General features: G+C 46.2%; 1 protein-coding gene across 3 annotated transcripts in view; it reads right to left on the bottom strand.

Annotated features, from left to right (window-relative positions):
* Nucleotides 1-16,100, bottom strand: part of LOC120516513 (1-phosphatidylinositol 4,5-bisphosphate phosphodiesterase beta-1) — a 487,951-nt gene that overhangs the window by 310,343 nt on the left and 161,508 nt on the right. For all 3 annotated transcript variants that reach the window (XM_039738227.1, XM_039738228.1, XM_039738229.1), the window contains one exon: nt 5,779-5,847. In XM_039738227.1, coding sequence (XP_039594161.1) covers nt 5,779-5,847 — 69 coding nt within the window. The remainder of the gene's footprint in view (nt 1-5,778; nt 5,848-16,100) is intronic.

Here is a 16,100-nt window from a genome sequence, read left to right as displayed (position 1 = left end):
GCTTCCCAAGAAATGCATCGGCCACTCGTTCCATTAACATTTGACATTTCATTTATGATCAGAAATTCTCGATTCTCTCCAAATGAGATTTTCAGGTTAATTGCTCGTCTCTGTGCCAGCCATCCGTCTTCCCATCAGCATCATTTAGCTGCACTTGAGGTCGGCCTTGCAAAGGGATCCAAGGTGAGAGAGTGTCACACACACACACACACACACCTCCGGCCATCTGTATTACTCTGCCCCGTCGAGGACCAGTTGCCTTGTGTCCGGATAGGCTTCAGCTCCTTGAGACCCTAAAGTGAAATAGAACAGTGAGGCTTGGGGGGGGGGTTCTCCAGATCCAAAGTAGCCCCTCAAGAGATCTGTTTAAGGCTAGCTTTTAATATACCCTGTAGGAGGATGGACAGGCATCTCGGCAGGGAGTCCCTTACTTGGACGGGAGCCCCCCAAGCAAACAGAACGGTGTTTCCAACCGGATGTGTACCTAATAACCTTCCCAAGCCGGGACAAAAGAAAAAAGGCGAAGGACTGTTGTGGATGGGTGGAATTTAATTCTCCCAGGTGCCCTCCATAATCGTTGTCCATTTGGAAACCAGCAGGGAATTCTGGGAGTTGCAGTCCGGCAGCACAGCCCTGCTAGGGTCCGTGGGTGCTGCAAAGGGGGTGCTGTCTGGAGATGCGGTCTCCAATTCATGGGACTTCCATATGACCCGGAAGTAATTCCATCGGGCAATGACCCTGGTGCTGGAAGTTCTCCCGGGTCCTCAATAAAAGGGGCCGCACTCCCTTTTTCCCAGGCGAGTTGGAGCTGGGAGGTTGTGGAGCAACACTTGACTGGAGGAGGAGGAGGAGGAGGGCAGTGCGGTGGTGAAAGGACAGGAATTGTAAGGAGGATTGAATTCTGGAGAAAAGAAAACCTGTGTTTGTGCTACTCTGGAGGTATTTTGCAATAAACCTTCCATTATTTGAACCCCGGACTGTGCTGGTGTGTTTGTGTTGGGGTTTCGGGGCTCCCGGACACCCCTGTTTCCATTACAACGCTCACCGGCCACTTTATTAGGTACAACTACTTGTTAACGTAAACGTTGAATCAGCCAATCACATGGCAGCACCTCCATGCCTTTGTCAAGACAACCTGCCGAAGTTCAAATCTTGCATCAGAGCGGGGAAGACAGGGGACTGAAGTGACTCTGAATGTTACATGGCTGTTGGTGCCAGGCGGGCTTCTCTCTGAGTATTTCACAAACTGCTGATCTACTGGGGATTTTCACTCGGGGATCACTCGGGAAAATATAGGCAGTGAGTGGCGGTCCTCTGGGTGAAAATGCCTTGTTGAGGTCAGAGGTGAATGGCCAGATGGGTTGAAGCTGATAGAAAGACAACAGGAACTCAAATCAGCACTCGTTACAAGCGAGGTGTGCAGAAGAGCATCTCCGAAACGCACGGCACGTCAAGCCTTAAAGCAGGTGGGCTAAAGCAGCAGGAGACTCCACAGCTAAGAATAGGCAACTGAGGGTACGAGTCACATGAGCTCACCCAAACTGGACAATAGAAGATTAGGAAAAGCGTCACCTGGTCACACACATTAAAGACCCTGAGCTTGAGCTTCCTAAGAAAGGAGAGCCAATCCTCCAGGTTCCCATGTTGGGTATCATCACCTGGCATAAGTTAGCCAAGGCACTCGAGTCCCCCCAAAAGTCAGTCACACATTTATTTATTATTGTGACACAAACCCAAGTGATTGTGACCCCAAAGGAAACCTTTACAAACAGCTAATTCCCATCCTCATTTTGAGCCCAAGTCCCATCGATGAGCCCGGGACCCTCATAATGCAGACGTTACTGGATAGGAAAGTGCAAAACAAAATGCCCTGAAAATGTGAAAAATGAGCCGGCGGGGGGGGCGACTTTCCTGTTCTTTTCTCATCGCTGCCTCCCATCCGATTTAGCTGCCAATTTCCTCTCCGCCGAGTTCCTGAAGTGCCACTTCTGTGTATGACATACACCTTCGGTACAGAGCCGGGATGCTATTTAAATCATTTCAGGAAGTGGCGTTGTTAATATTTCTTGACAAACTTTAAAGTGTTTGTAACTTCTAGAGATCAACAATGGCAGCAGCTGCCAAGATAAACTCCAAGAACGGGCAAGCAAAGACGGGTTGGAGATAACAGGAGAATCCAGTGCTGGGTTTCAAAATGCCAGTCAGTGAAATCTACGTGTGTGTGGTATGGGTTTACCTGCATAATTAGCTTAGGGTGGGGGACTATGGGGGGCAGATGGCTCTCTGGCTTATGGGTATTTTGATTTCTCGTTATTTATGCTATTCTTAAATTGTTATCTTGTGTTTTTTTTAATTTTACTTTATTAAATACTAGCGGGCACTTAATGGGCACAATGGTAGAATAGGAAGAGGATGGAAGTAAAAAAATTGAGAAGTGAGAATCTATTTCCTATTGCGATTTTATGATTATAAAATATTTGGTTTATATTAAAAGACAGAATTGTCTGACAGAGCAGTGTCAAGTGAAAATTTCTTTATGTGATATATGTAATGTGTTTATTATACAGTGTCACACGTGTGTGTCTGTCGATCACCCTCTGGGCACCGTCTGAAGCAGGTAATACCACTGCCAGGGCAAGAGGGGGCGCTCGCGCTAACCTTCTCCTCTTCCTTTCCCTCTGCAGCTGCTCACCCGTCAGAGCTGAACGCGATCAGGTAGGGTGCCAACGTTTGACGTTGGAGCGTAACGACCTTCCGCTTGGCCAGGGTTGCCCTGCCAATGTGAGAGATCACGGCTACATTCTCACCCCTGAGAGTAAAACCAAAGATATTGGCTATCAAGAGACCCTCGAATATGAAAACTATCACTAGAAATTCTTTTCAATACAAATTATTCATCTTTTTTTAAATTGATTTTTAAAAATCGCAGTGGGTAGCGCTACTGCCTCACAGTTAGGAGACCTGCAGGTTCGCTTCCCGGGTCCTCCCTGCGTGGAGTTTGCATCTTCTCCCCATGTGTGTCTGCGTGGGTTTCCTCCCACAGTCCAAAGACATGCAGGTTAGGTGCATTGGTGATTTGAAACTGTCCCGAGTGTGTGTGTGTGTGTGTGTGTGTGTGTGCCCTGTGGTGGGCTGGCGCACTGTGGGGTTTGTTTCCTGCCTTGTGCCCTGTGTTGACTAGGATTGGCTCCAGCAGACCCCCCGTGACCCTGTAGTTAGGATATAGCGGGTTGGATAATGGATGGATATCGGGTGAATCCGTGACCTGATCGATCCACTTTGACAATTGCTAGCACCCTCAGGAGTGTCGTGGATAGCAAACTCATCCCTAAAGTTAGCACAGGTTTTCACTCCCAAATGTTCAGTGCCAACATCAGGCTCGGGTCACATTTCTCAGTTCTGGTCGTTTCGTTTCGCTGAATGAGGCCTAAAGAGTTTTTTTTGGTTGAGTTCTCACTCATGCATTTCTTGTCCCGTTCACGTTTCCCCATCGAACAAATTCAGTAAGTCGGGAGGCGACTGCCTCACTCCCCACTCACGCCTTCACTTGCACATCTCCTTTATAATTGCTACTTTTTGCTATATATGATATTTAACTTATTTATGTTATTTTTATGTGATGTTATTTTGTGTTATAAGCAGTTATAAATTATAATTATAAATCCCTGTACATTACGTGCTACAGAATGAAAGATAATCCCGATTCAGCTTCGGATTCCTGTTAGCGTCACGCGTTTTAAATGGCTGTGTTTAGTAAAATTTAAATCCAGTCTCACTCTTTAAGCCATTTTATATTGTCGTATAGCACTGGCAATTATGTTGTGCGAGATTCAAGTGAACAGATTTCAGTCAAGGGGGATGTGCACTGAAAACGCAACTACGCAGTGCCAGGCCCATTTTAAACAATCGAAAATAATTAAAAAGCTAAGCTACAAAAAAAAGGTGGTCTTAAACCTCCGTGGGCCTATGCTGAAGTGAAAGAACCCACCAGACATGCAGACGGCGGGCGAATGAGGACAACCGACAAGAGGAAATATTCCACAAGCCAACCCGAGGGCGGCCGAAGCGCCACCTGAACAGGACCAACACTGAGCAGAGCAGACGTCGGGACGAAATGTGGATTTCAACAAAAAGCACAAAACTTAAGGGCTTGCTATCTATAATAATAAAAGGCAAAGCCCCCACAGACTGACTGACTGACTGACAGACTGACTGACTGACTGACTCATCACTAATTCCCCAACTTCCCGTGTAGGTAGAAGGCTGACATTTGGCAGCTCATTCCTTACAGCTTACTTACAAAAGTTAAGCAGGTTTCATTTCGAAATTCTACGCGTAACGGTCATAACGGTCAACAACGTCCGCCATGTTGAACTTTCTTATTTATGGCCCCATCTTCACGAAATTTGATAGGGCGGCTTCCCTGCGCTAACCGAAACCAATGTACGTACTTATTTCGGTGGTGTGATGCCACTGTCGGCCGCCATATTGAACTTTTCAACGGTCTTTGTTACTTATGGGCCCATCTTCAAGAAATTTGATACGTGGGTTCCCAACGCTAACTGAATCCTACTTACGTACATATATACGTCCATAGCCTGCAGCTCGGTCACCGTGTGAGGCGGCGTTGGATCCCCCATCCCAACACCTCCCACGTTGTTGGCTGCCTGCCTATATAAGGCCGTCCGTCGCTCCAGTCTCTTCATTCCCTTCCTTGCTTCGCCACGGGATTCACGTCTCCCTGCTGATAACTACAGCCGTTTTATTTAATCCACAGCTTCTCTACTGTTTTATTGTTCATTTATTACGATTATAGTTATTGTGTAGGTATTTTAGACTTACTTTACATTGTTCAGGTACCCATTTCCTTTATCATTCCAACCGTACCCCCATTAACATGTCTATCGAGGTGATCACCATCGATCAAAGAACTGTCACTTACCGAGTGGTTTCCATGCCCAGAGATGGCACCTGCCTTTTCCATTCTCTGTGTTACATATTGCACGGCCATATCAGGCTCACTCTTGATATCCATTGTGTCTTATGTATTGAATGACTGGACAGGTTCAAGGTGTGGACTGATGACGTACAGGAGATAATTAGACTACACAGGAGCACTAGAAGAGTGAAATGCTTAAGCCCTTCACCTATGGATCTGCATGTGAGTTGATGGCTGCCGCTGAATTGTTCGGTTGTCACTTTCAAGTGTACTGAAATGGCCAAATATTTTACACCTTTGGACAACCGCCAATGCCTCTTAAACATCTTAGATTGACAGGTGACGATTTGAGTAGTGGACACTTTGATGTTTATGAATGTTTCAACTCTCAAAAGCTGGATGTGAAGTTATCGATGAAACTGGTTGTATGCTTACAACGCTTGACAGATGCCGAATGTCACTTCAACACAAGTCCTACAAATACTGTCGTAATTGAAACAAACCATGAAACTCAAACCGATTATGACAGCAGCAATCCAAGCTGTGAGATTTGAAACAAGATTACTGTTCACATGGCCAACTGTACGTTACATGCTCAAGAGTAAGCTCAGCGCACAGCTTGGTCAGATTACAACCGGAGGGCCGAACTGACAACGTGGTATACAAAGAGATCCTTAACAAATAATTATTGGTGTATTTTCCCTCAGTTTAAAAAGGTTTAATTTTGTTCTTAATAAAAATTTAAAGGCAGTACTTCTCCGCTGTAAAGCGCGAGTATTTTGCTAGTATAAAATGAAAGAAAGTCAAAGAAGATTTATATACTGTATAATATCGCCTACCTTTGGTATTCTTGCACATTTCCCATTTCTGGCATCCTTAATGTTGTTTATATCCATAAGGTCAGTTTCCTGAAAGCAAAAAGAAATTTGTATTAGATGCTTTTCATGAATTTCTAGTTTTATTATTAATTTGATGATATTACACCACTTTAATTTTGTTACATTTAACTCAATTCATGTTATTCACGTGCTAACTGTGTAAAGATGGGTTGAAATTTAAATAATCAACATGGACCTCAGTGTATTCAGCATTAATGTTTGCAGAGCACCATCTATTGGAAAGCATTTTGCAATGCTTGTAGCAATAAAATGTATTACACTTGTCATTCCAACAGGTGGTGCATCACAATCATTAGCACAGATTTTATGAATCCCAAACCAAAAAGCATAATAGAGACACATGCATTACACCTGCCATTCCAACAGATGGCACATCACAGATATTAGTAGTGCGTTTACAAATCCATTCCTACATGCCGAATAACAGAGACATATGCCTTGCTTTTGTCATTTTGACAGATGGCGCATTACAACCTCCATCCATCCATTTCCTAACCCGCTGATTCCGAATACAGGGTCACGGGGGTCTGCTGGAGCCAATCCCAGCCAACACAGGGCACAAGGCAGGAACCAATCCTCGGCAGGGTGCCAACCCACCACAGGACACACACAAACACACCCACACACCAAGCACACACTAGGGCCAATTTAGAATCGCCAATCCACCTAACCTGCAGGTCTTTGGATTGTGGGAGGAAACCGGAGCGCCCGGAGAAAACCCACACAGACACGGGGAGAACATGCAAACTCCACGCAGGGAGGACCCGGGAAGCGAACCCAGGTCTCCTAACTGCGAGGCAGCAGCACTACCACTGCGCCACCGTGCCGCCCATTACGACCTTTTGTAGAAATAAAATGCATTGAGTTTGTCATTTCAACAGAAGGCACATCAGGAACATTACCACTAATATTACAAATCCCATACCAAATGGTATATAACAGAGACATATGCATTACATTTTCCATTCCAACAGATGGCGCATTACAAACATTTCTTGTAATACAATTCAGTGCATTTGTCATTCCAACAAGTGGCACATTACAAACATTACTACTGCTTTTATGAATTCCATTTAAAATGGCATACGAAAGAGACAAATGCATTACATTTTCCATTCCAACAAATGGCCCAAACATTTCTAGAACTAAAATGCATTGTATTTGTCATTCCAACAGACGGCACATCACAAACATTAGCACAGAGTGCAGTCCGGTTCCCTCACACACATTCATTCATTCATTCATTCATTTTCTGAACTTTATTTCTGTTTCAGAGTTATGCTGTGTTGGAGACCATCCAAGGTGGGCTCACGATTTAATCACAGAGCCCCTCATGCACAATCATTTAGGGTTTAAGACTGAAGGTTTATATTTTACATTATAAAATTTGACATTATGTTCTCAACTGCATCCACAGACAAAACAGAAAAGGTAGAAGATAAAAATAATGTATAACATTAGAAGCAACAGTTAAGTGTATTTTCCAAAGCTGAGTATTAATAACAAGTTTGTGGATATCTACTTGTGAAATTATTAAAAGATTTACCAGACACATGGTAGTGGGTAGCAGGGCCATCCCGATCACACCCTGATGGGACATTCGTCCACTGTGGAGCAAAGTGTCACACACACACACACACACACACACAGGGTCAAATAAAACAGCCAATCAAGCTGCACAATTCCGGAGAAGTCCGAGACACACACGCACAGCTGGGAAATAAGAAGACTTGCACACACTAACTGAGCTGGGAGTTGAACCCGAGACCTCCGAAGATGTAACGCAGCCCCGGTGATTAATCAAAGTTAGATTAATTTAAATTTATACAGGATTGTGTCTGCCTTCACTTTCTAAATCATCTACTTGGATCCCCTTTGTGCCACTTAATTATCAAGAGCGGCTGGGAATAATCAGAGTGAAGAAATGGGACTAATTTTAAATACTGATGCACATCATCACGAAGCACTCTCAATTTATATAGCGCCTTTCGTCTTATAGTTCAGCCTAAAGCCAATTTAAAAAAACAAGCAAAAAAAAAAAAAACACAAGAGGGTCACATACTGAGAAAAAGGGGTTAAAAAAAAAAATCACCACCCACCCCAGAAAGTCTGCCAGATACGCCGCGTGGAATGGCACAGGTCTGTCAAGTGAAGAACTTGGGGGCACATTTGAATGAGGAAGAGCGCCACTCTGCCAAAGGGCAAGAGGAGAAAACTTTTAACAGAATAAAAAAAAAATGACGTCGGCATTTCTTCCCAGCAGAATCGAGTGTGTGCTTCGGTCTAATCTGCTGCTCATTTACACATCAGGCAGTAATTAACTCGGCTGGAGGTCACTTTAGCTCTTCACTTTTCCAAAAGATCAAATTATAAGATAAAACAGAAAGACTTTCACGTGATGCCACATAAACAGCAGATTCATAGAAAGACACGCTCAGGTGTACATGCAGCACGGGAGAGAGCGGGTCAGGGAAACGCATGAATGTCCGCTCTTTAGGGGGTCCCCCTGGTTCCACAAAGAGCCAGTCATGTGGCAGCTGCTCAGTCGGTGAAACATGAAGACCCCGACTAGGAGGTTGGTGAACCAGCTTAGAACGCACGGGACTCGAGTTTTAGGCGACTTTTGTGTTACTCCAGAAAACGGTGGATGAACGCGTCGGTAGCCGTGCCAGACAAGGTGCTTCAGATGACATCTTAGAGAAGAGAGAAAATGGTGTGTAGCTAAGCAGGGAATGAGGGAGAGAGAGAGAAGGAGAGAGAGAGAGAAAGAGAGAGAGAAAGAGAGAGAAGGAGAGAGAAAGAGAAAGAGAGAGGGAGAGAGAGAGAAGGAGAGAGACAAGGAGAGAGAGAGAGAGAGAGAGAGAGAGAAGGAGAGAGAAAAGGAGAGAGAGAGAGAAGGAGAGAGACAAGGAGAGAGAGAGAGAGAGAGAATGGGAGGGGGATAGAGAGAGAGGGGGGTAGAAAGAAGGAGAGATAGAAGGACAGGGAGGGAGAGAGAGAGAGAGAAAGAAGGAGAGAGTGCGTCTGCCCAGCTGTGTAATTGGAGGATTCAGCGCACCCCGATTTTTTTGATCCCACTCCCCAGCTGATCCCAAGTTTCATTCTGCTCGTGGATGCTTCTGTCAAAGCTCCATCCTGGTTTTGTTCCCTCCCACCAACTTATTCCTATTCCTGTGAAAGTTGGCAGTCATGCCAGACAGGTGGCTTCAGATGCCATCCTGTAATTTCTGGAGACGAGAGAAAATGGTGTGTAGCGAGGCAAGAGAAAGCCCGCGATCGCGTAATACATGTTATAGTATTGAATTACTGGTGGCCGTCTTGTGTGCCTTGAGTGTGGAGGTGGGCCCAATTCATGAGCGGCCCTTCCTCTCGATCCATATCTGTCACATGTCCTTACCATTCCAGGCTTCGAGGGTCCCACCCACCCAGCGGGCCCTTGGTAATCATTACCCTTCTAACGACAATGCCCATAATTGAGTGTACTGCTGCTCGTCTCCCAGTTGCCAGGGTAACCTTTTCTACCATTTGTTAGAGGCGTGGCTTCTGGGGACATAACCTGCTGGTTTCAAAAGCCCCCCACTTCCCAGTGTCCCAGTAAATGGATACTAAAAAGACCACCAGTAACGATTATTCCTCACTTTCTGTGGTGACCTCTTAGAGTCCCGACTTTCATTTTGATCCTCTGACCTTTAATTTTTGCTTCGGTCGTGTGACGATGCGGGTTGAGCTTCATGCTCCCATCGGCTGTTCGGGAGCCCTCGAACCCTACACCGTCGGTAATGTTACCGATGAGCTAGACAGTGAGGCAATAACAATGGAGCGAGGGGATGGTGTATAAAAGTGCAAAAGTGCTTTTATTTCAAAACCAACAACAAAAACAAAGTGTTCAAAGTTACGTAAAGTGCAGTGGTTCCCAAAAGCCTTCATCAAATAAATAATCCATTAAAACAGTGACAATCGTGGAGGTTAAAAAAAAACGATCCTTTAAAAAGACGAGGAGGTTAAAAACGTTACTGGAAACAGTCCTTTAAAACAATAGGCCCGGTGCTTCTTTTACTCTAGCGTCTCACCCGCTTGTCCCGTGTGGACCCTGCAGCAGGCGAGACGCTCTCTCTGCTGCTGTCCTCCTCCTCTCACTCACACACACAGGTCTGGAGGCCGCCTGATCCTGGCTTCGGTCACGCACTCATCCCAGGCCTGAGACTTGGAGTCCTTGCCAACCAGGATGCTCACAACAAGGACTTCTCAGCCAAGTCTCCCGACTCCCGCTTTCGTCAACGGCGAGTCACCTTCCTTGCTAGTCACTCCTGCTCTTCTCCAAATGCTCAGTGGGAGTGATTACAGTCCACTGCCCGAAGTGCTGGCTAAACACCTCGCTAGGGCCCACCGTCCAGCTGCCCCTGAGCCTGATCTCTCGCTCTCACCGGCTTTCTCCTGCTCCGTGCTCTCCAACAACCTCCGTCTTTCTTTCCTCTCTTTTTCCGTTCATCCCCTCCTAGCCGACTCGCGCTTCTATATATTCCGAGAGGCCATAGCAGCTGCAGCACATTAGCAACCCCAGGAACGATCACCGATGTGGGCAGTCCTCCACCTGTGGACTAGGTGAGAAACACCCACACCGCAGATCGCCCTGAGATCCGCCCCGATCAGCCACCACGCCCCCTCGTTAAGCCGCGAGCGCGGTAATTATTTATTCAAAAAAAACGTTTCTCTCTCCTGGTTTTCCTTTTTCAAACATCTTATCAGCTTCCCAACATTACAACAGGGGTCCTCACAGCAGAGGCGTGCGTCATATCGAAATTTTGATCCTGCTTCCCCAACCACGTTTCATTCTGTTCACTGCTCAGTTTTTGCCCACTCCTGCCCGCTTCCAACACACGCTAAAGTTTGGTGAAACGTAGATACTCATACCACTCCGAGTACTTAAGTTGAGGTTCTAGAATTTTCTAGAAATAGAAAAATGGTGCCCAGCTAAGTATGGACGTTTATTTTCCGTGACGATTGTGGGTCATGAAGACACAAAAACGTAACATTGGGTCGCGAGAAAATCAAATAAAGTTTAAGGACCAAAGTTCTAATTGATTGGGTGGGGGGGCGGCTTCTGTTAGACCCACCCCACCTCAAGGCTGCCAAGTGGGGTGCAAGGCATTGACAGAACGTGGAGGACCACCCCCTCCCCCCAGGACAAGGCAGCTTAAAGAACTGCGTGGAGGGGGACCTGTGGAAGATCAGGGTGGAGGGCAGCCGAGGAAGGAGATGACAATTTCAGTCATGAAATAAGCCACGCCTCCCCACCTGCGTCCATATCATTCTGTCAAATGAAGTCCGACTACCGCGCACTCAGAATCGAGAGCTTCACAAAACAAGTGGCGCTCCACAAACCGGCGAAATCTGCGTCATTGACCAGCTGAGGGGTTTCCAGATGTCGTCCAGACATTTATTTCTGCAGGTGTCTACATGTCGTTTCCGGCCCAAGGGGAGGCACTGGACTTTTTCTTTTCTATTCCTAACATGAAAAGGTTCGTCTCTAAAACGTATCGACGTGGAATACTTTGTCGCTCCTTTAAAATGTTCACAATTGATTGGGCTTTGGCGGGCTGCGCCTATTCATCAGCGCCTGTAGCCTGGCATTTCAATCATCGTATCGATTTGTGCGCTTTACACAGACAGATGTGCCTGCTTACAAACCAGAGAGCCTCTTTTGTTTAACCAAGCAATTGTTAAAGTGCAGAGAGACAGAGAGAGAGAGAGAGAAATCTCCATAGTCAGTGACGCAGACAACGGGAACAATTCACGCCGCCTCACAATGTAAACTGCAATCATCCGATGACAAGCAGTGGGGGCCGCGACTCTCGACATGCTGGAGCTCTTCTGGCTTTCTGGTTTTATTTGCTATACGGGGGGCCCTCGCATAATGTCTTTCCATAATACTGTTAAAAAAAGAGCTTACAAAATAATAAACTCCTTCACATTTGAAATCTACCCTATTGACTTTATTTATTCCTGCCCACCCCAAGTGATGGACTTCTCAAATCCGTTAACCCCAAACAAAAGGATTTTGGCTGGCATGGCTGACAAATCCTGTTACCGCAACTGCTCACATTTTGAACGTCAGGGTGTCCAGATCCTGTTACCTCAATCATTTGGTTTTTGGCAGGCATGGTGTCTAAAGGCCCTTAGCCCAGGCACTTAGGCTTTGACTGGCATCACATGCATCTGCTAGGACCTCAGCCCCTTAGATTCTCACTGGCATGGTGTCCATATCAACATAGCTTAATCACTTGCATTTTGGCCTAGCATGGCGCCCAAATCCAGTAACCCCAAATATCTGTATTTTAAATGGTACATGGCATCAAAATTCAGTTATCCCAAACACTTGTTTTTTGATTGGCATGGTGTCTAAATCCTCTTAGCCCAAACACTGGTATGGTGTCCATATCCAGAAAGCTGTATAACTTGATTTGGGCACCATGCTAGGTAAAATGACAGTTAACCCAAACAACTGGATTTTGACTGGTAGGGCATCAAAATCCAGTTACGCTGATCACTCATATCTTAACTGGCATGGTATCCAAATTCAGATACCCCAAATACCTGAAATTTGAATGTCAGGGTGTCCAGATCCATCCATTATCCAACCCGCTATATCCTAACACAGGGTCACGGGGGTCTGCTGGAGCCAATCCCAGCCAACACAGGTTGCAAGGCAGGAAAGAAACCCCGGGCAGGGTGCCAGCCCACTGCAGGGCACACACATGCGCACACTAGGGACAATTTAGAATTGCCAATGCACCTAACCTGCATGTCTTTGGACTGTGGGAGGAAACCCACGCAGACACGGGGAGAACATGCCAACTCCACACAGGGAGGACCCGGGAGGCGAACCCAGGTCTCCTTACTATGAGGCAGCAGTGTTACCCACTTTGCCACCGTGCCTCCAGGTGTCCAGATCTCGTTACCTAAATCATTTGGTTTTGGTGGGCATGAGGTTGAAATCCTGTTGTCTCAAACACTTGGATTTTGATTGGCATGGTGTCAAAATCCCCTTAGCCCAAACAATTGGGTGTTGACTGGTATGGTGTCCATATCCAAATACCTTTGCCACTTGATTTGGGCACCATGCTAGGCAAAATGCCAGTTTCCCCAAATATTTAGATTTTGATAGTAAGGGCATCAAAATCCAGTTACCCCAAACACTCATATTTTAACTGGCATGGTGTCCAAATCCAGTTATCCCAAACACCTGAAATTTGAATGTCATGGCGTCCAAATTCAATACCCTTAATCATTTAGTTTTTGGTGGGCATGGTGTCTAAATCCTGTTGTCTCAACCACTTGGTTTTTGACTGGCATGGTGTCTAAAGCCACAAAGACCAATTACTTGAATTCTGACAGGCGTGGTGTCCAAATCCTGTTATCCCAAACACTTGAAATTTCAATGTCATGGCATCCAAACCCTGTTAACTCAATCATTTGGGTTTCCACTGGCATGATGTCCCAATCCTTTTAGCTCAAACACTTGGGTTTTAACGGTTATGACGCCAAACTCCAGTAACCCCAAACACTTGTTTGATTGGCAAGGTGTCCAAATCCAATCACCTCAGTGAATTGCATTTTCACCGACATGGTTGGTGTCCAAATCCAGTTACCTTAATGATTTGGTTCTTCATGGGAATTGTGTCTATATCCTGTTGTCTCAACTACTTGGACTTTGACTGGCATGGTGTCCAAATCTCAGGACCTCAATCCCCTGGACCCAAGGATGTGATATTACATGAGCACCGTCACTCCATGGAGCAGATGAGTGCAATGGTGGCCTCCGTCCCTTCTTGTTGTATGACTCACATCAGTCTCTGTGGACCACAAGTGCCCAGTGTAGCCAGTTGTCTGACCACTAAGACTCCTAATGGTCTCTGCTTCTGAATTGGTTAAAAAAAGAGAAGCATCTGCCATTTCTAGAGAGTGACTCTCCAAACACTTCTGACTGATCTCATCATGCTGGATGGCATTTCCTCCTCCACAACAGCTGGGGCACTTTAGCCTCCAACTAAATAATTTTCCTGATAAACTAAATTGTGCGGCTCAGATTTTTTACAAACTATTATCCATTGGGTTTCAAAGAAACAAAAGCCACGTATGAACTTGCCATGTTGTTCGAGTCCCATGGGCGGTACACTGGTGTATTGTTATTGGACTAATGGCGGCCATCTTTTTTATAGGTGAGTCGCGAATTAGGAACCTGTCTGTACTTAATTACTAGACAGCAAAGACTTCTTCACAAAAGTATAAATTAATTAAGCCTACAAGAGAATCTCTGATGTTTGATCTTTGGATCGTTTACGGATTCTGAGTAACCTCAAACATAAACATGAACAACTTCTTTAACAGGTTTGACCACCCTAACCCACTCTCACCTCGGAGGAACTGCAACCTCCACCCGTCCATCTGCTGATACCAGCACAGGAGAGACATCCCCACCCACAATTACAGCAGCCCAGGTGAGCAGAGAGCTGAGGTGACTTCGTGCCAGCAAAGCAGAGGGTCCAGATGGAGTATCGCCACGACTGCTGAAGGCCTGTGCGCTGGAACTGGGGAGTCCTCTACAGCGCATCTTCAACCTGAGCCTGGAACAGGGGAGAGTCCTGAGGCTTTGGAAAACATTTTGCATCACCCCAGTCCCAAAGGTATCACGTTCTAGTGAGCTGAATGACTTCCAGCCTGTCGCTCTGATGTCACATGTGATGAAGACCATGGAGTGGCTGCTGCTTCACCACCTGAGGCCACAGGTCCGTCACGTCCTTGATCCTCTGCAGTTTGCATACCAGGAGAAGGTGAGAGCGGAGGATGCCATCATCTACATGTTACACCGATCCCTCTCCCACCTGGACAGAGGCAGTGGTGCTGTAAGAATTATGTTTCTGGACTTCTCTAGCACCTTCAACACCATCCAACCTCTAGTCCTTAGGGACAAGCTGACAGAGATGGGAGTAGATTTATACCTGGTGCCATGGATCATGGACTATCTTACAGACAGACCTCAGTATGTGCGTCTCGGGAACTGCAGGTCTGACATTGTGGTCAGCAGCACAGGAGCGCCGCAGGGGACTGGACTTTCTCCGGTCCTGTTCAGCCAACATACATCGGACTTCAATACAACTCGGAGTCCTGCCACGTGCAAAAGTTCACTGATGACACTGCTATGGTGGGCTGCATCAGGAGTGGGCAGGAGGAGGAGTATAGGAACCTAATCAAGGACTTTGTTAAATGGTGAGACTCAAACCACTTACCACTGAACACCAGCAAAATCAAGGAGCTGGTGGTGGATTTTAGGAGGACCAGGCCCATCATGGACCCCGTGATCAGAGGTGACTGTGCAGAGGGTGCAGACCTAAAAATACCTGGAAGTGCAGCTGGATGATAAACTGGACTGGAGTGCCAATACTGATGCTCTGTGCAAGAGAGGACAGAGCCGACTATACTTCCTTAGAAGGCTGGCGTCCTTCAACATCTGCAATAAGATGCTGCAGATGTTCTATCAGACGGTTGTGGCGAGCGCCTTCTTCTATGTGGTGGTGTGCTGGGGAGGCAGCATAAAGAAGAGGGACGCCTCATGCCTGGACAAACTCGTGAGGAAGGCAGGCTCTATTGTAGGCACGGAGCTGGACAGTTTGATATCCGTGGCAGATCGATGGGCGCTGAGCAGACTCCTGTCAATCATGGAGAATCCACTGCATCCACTGAACAGGATCATCTCCAGACAGAGGAGCAGCTTCAGCGACAGACTGCTGTCACCGTCCTGCTCCACTGAAAGACTGAGGAGACCCCACACTATGCGACTCTTCAGTTTCACCCGGGGTGGTAAACGTTAACATTATTCAAAGTTATTGTCTGTTATACCTGCATTGTTATCACTCTTTAATTTAATATTGTTTATCATCAGTATGCTGCTGCTGGAGTATGGGAATTTCTCCTTGAGATTAATAAAGTATCATCCATCTATCTGTCTATCTATCTATCTCTCTTAAAGGACACAAGTTTGTTATTTTGGATATCGATCGTTGGCCCTTCAATCGTCTAAATAAGATTGTGCGTCTCTAGACAGAGCCTCTTCCACTTAAATAAGACCATCACACACTACTCAGTTTAACACACACATCTAAGAGGTTAGGACCACGAGGTTCCAAGTCGTTATGTGCCCTGTCTGCAGTGTAAGGGGGTAGACAAGATCTCGGGCTTGTTGGCCTAACTCTACTGGTTTCTAT

The sequence above is a fragment of the Polypterus senegalus genome, chromosome 16, assembly GCF_016835505.1.
Source record: "Polypterus senegalus isolate Bchr_013 chromosome 16, ASM1683550v1, whole genome shotgun sequence".
In the NCBI taxonomy this organism is placed as follows: Eukaryota; Metazoa; Chordata; class Cladistia; order Polypteriformes; family Polypteridae; genus Polypterus; species Polypterus senegalus.
The sequence above is the reverse complement of the archived record's forward strand: the minus strand, read 5'-3'. Positions and strand labels throughout refer to the sequence as shown.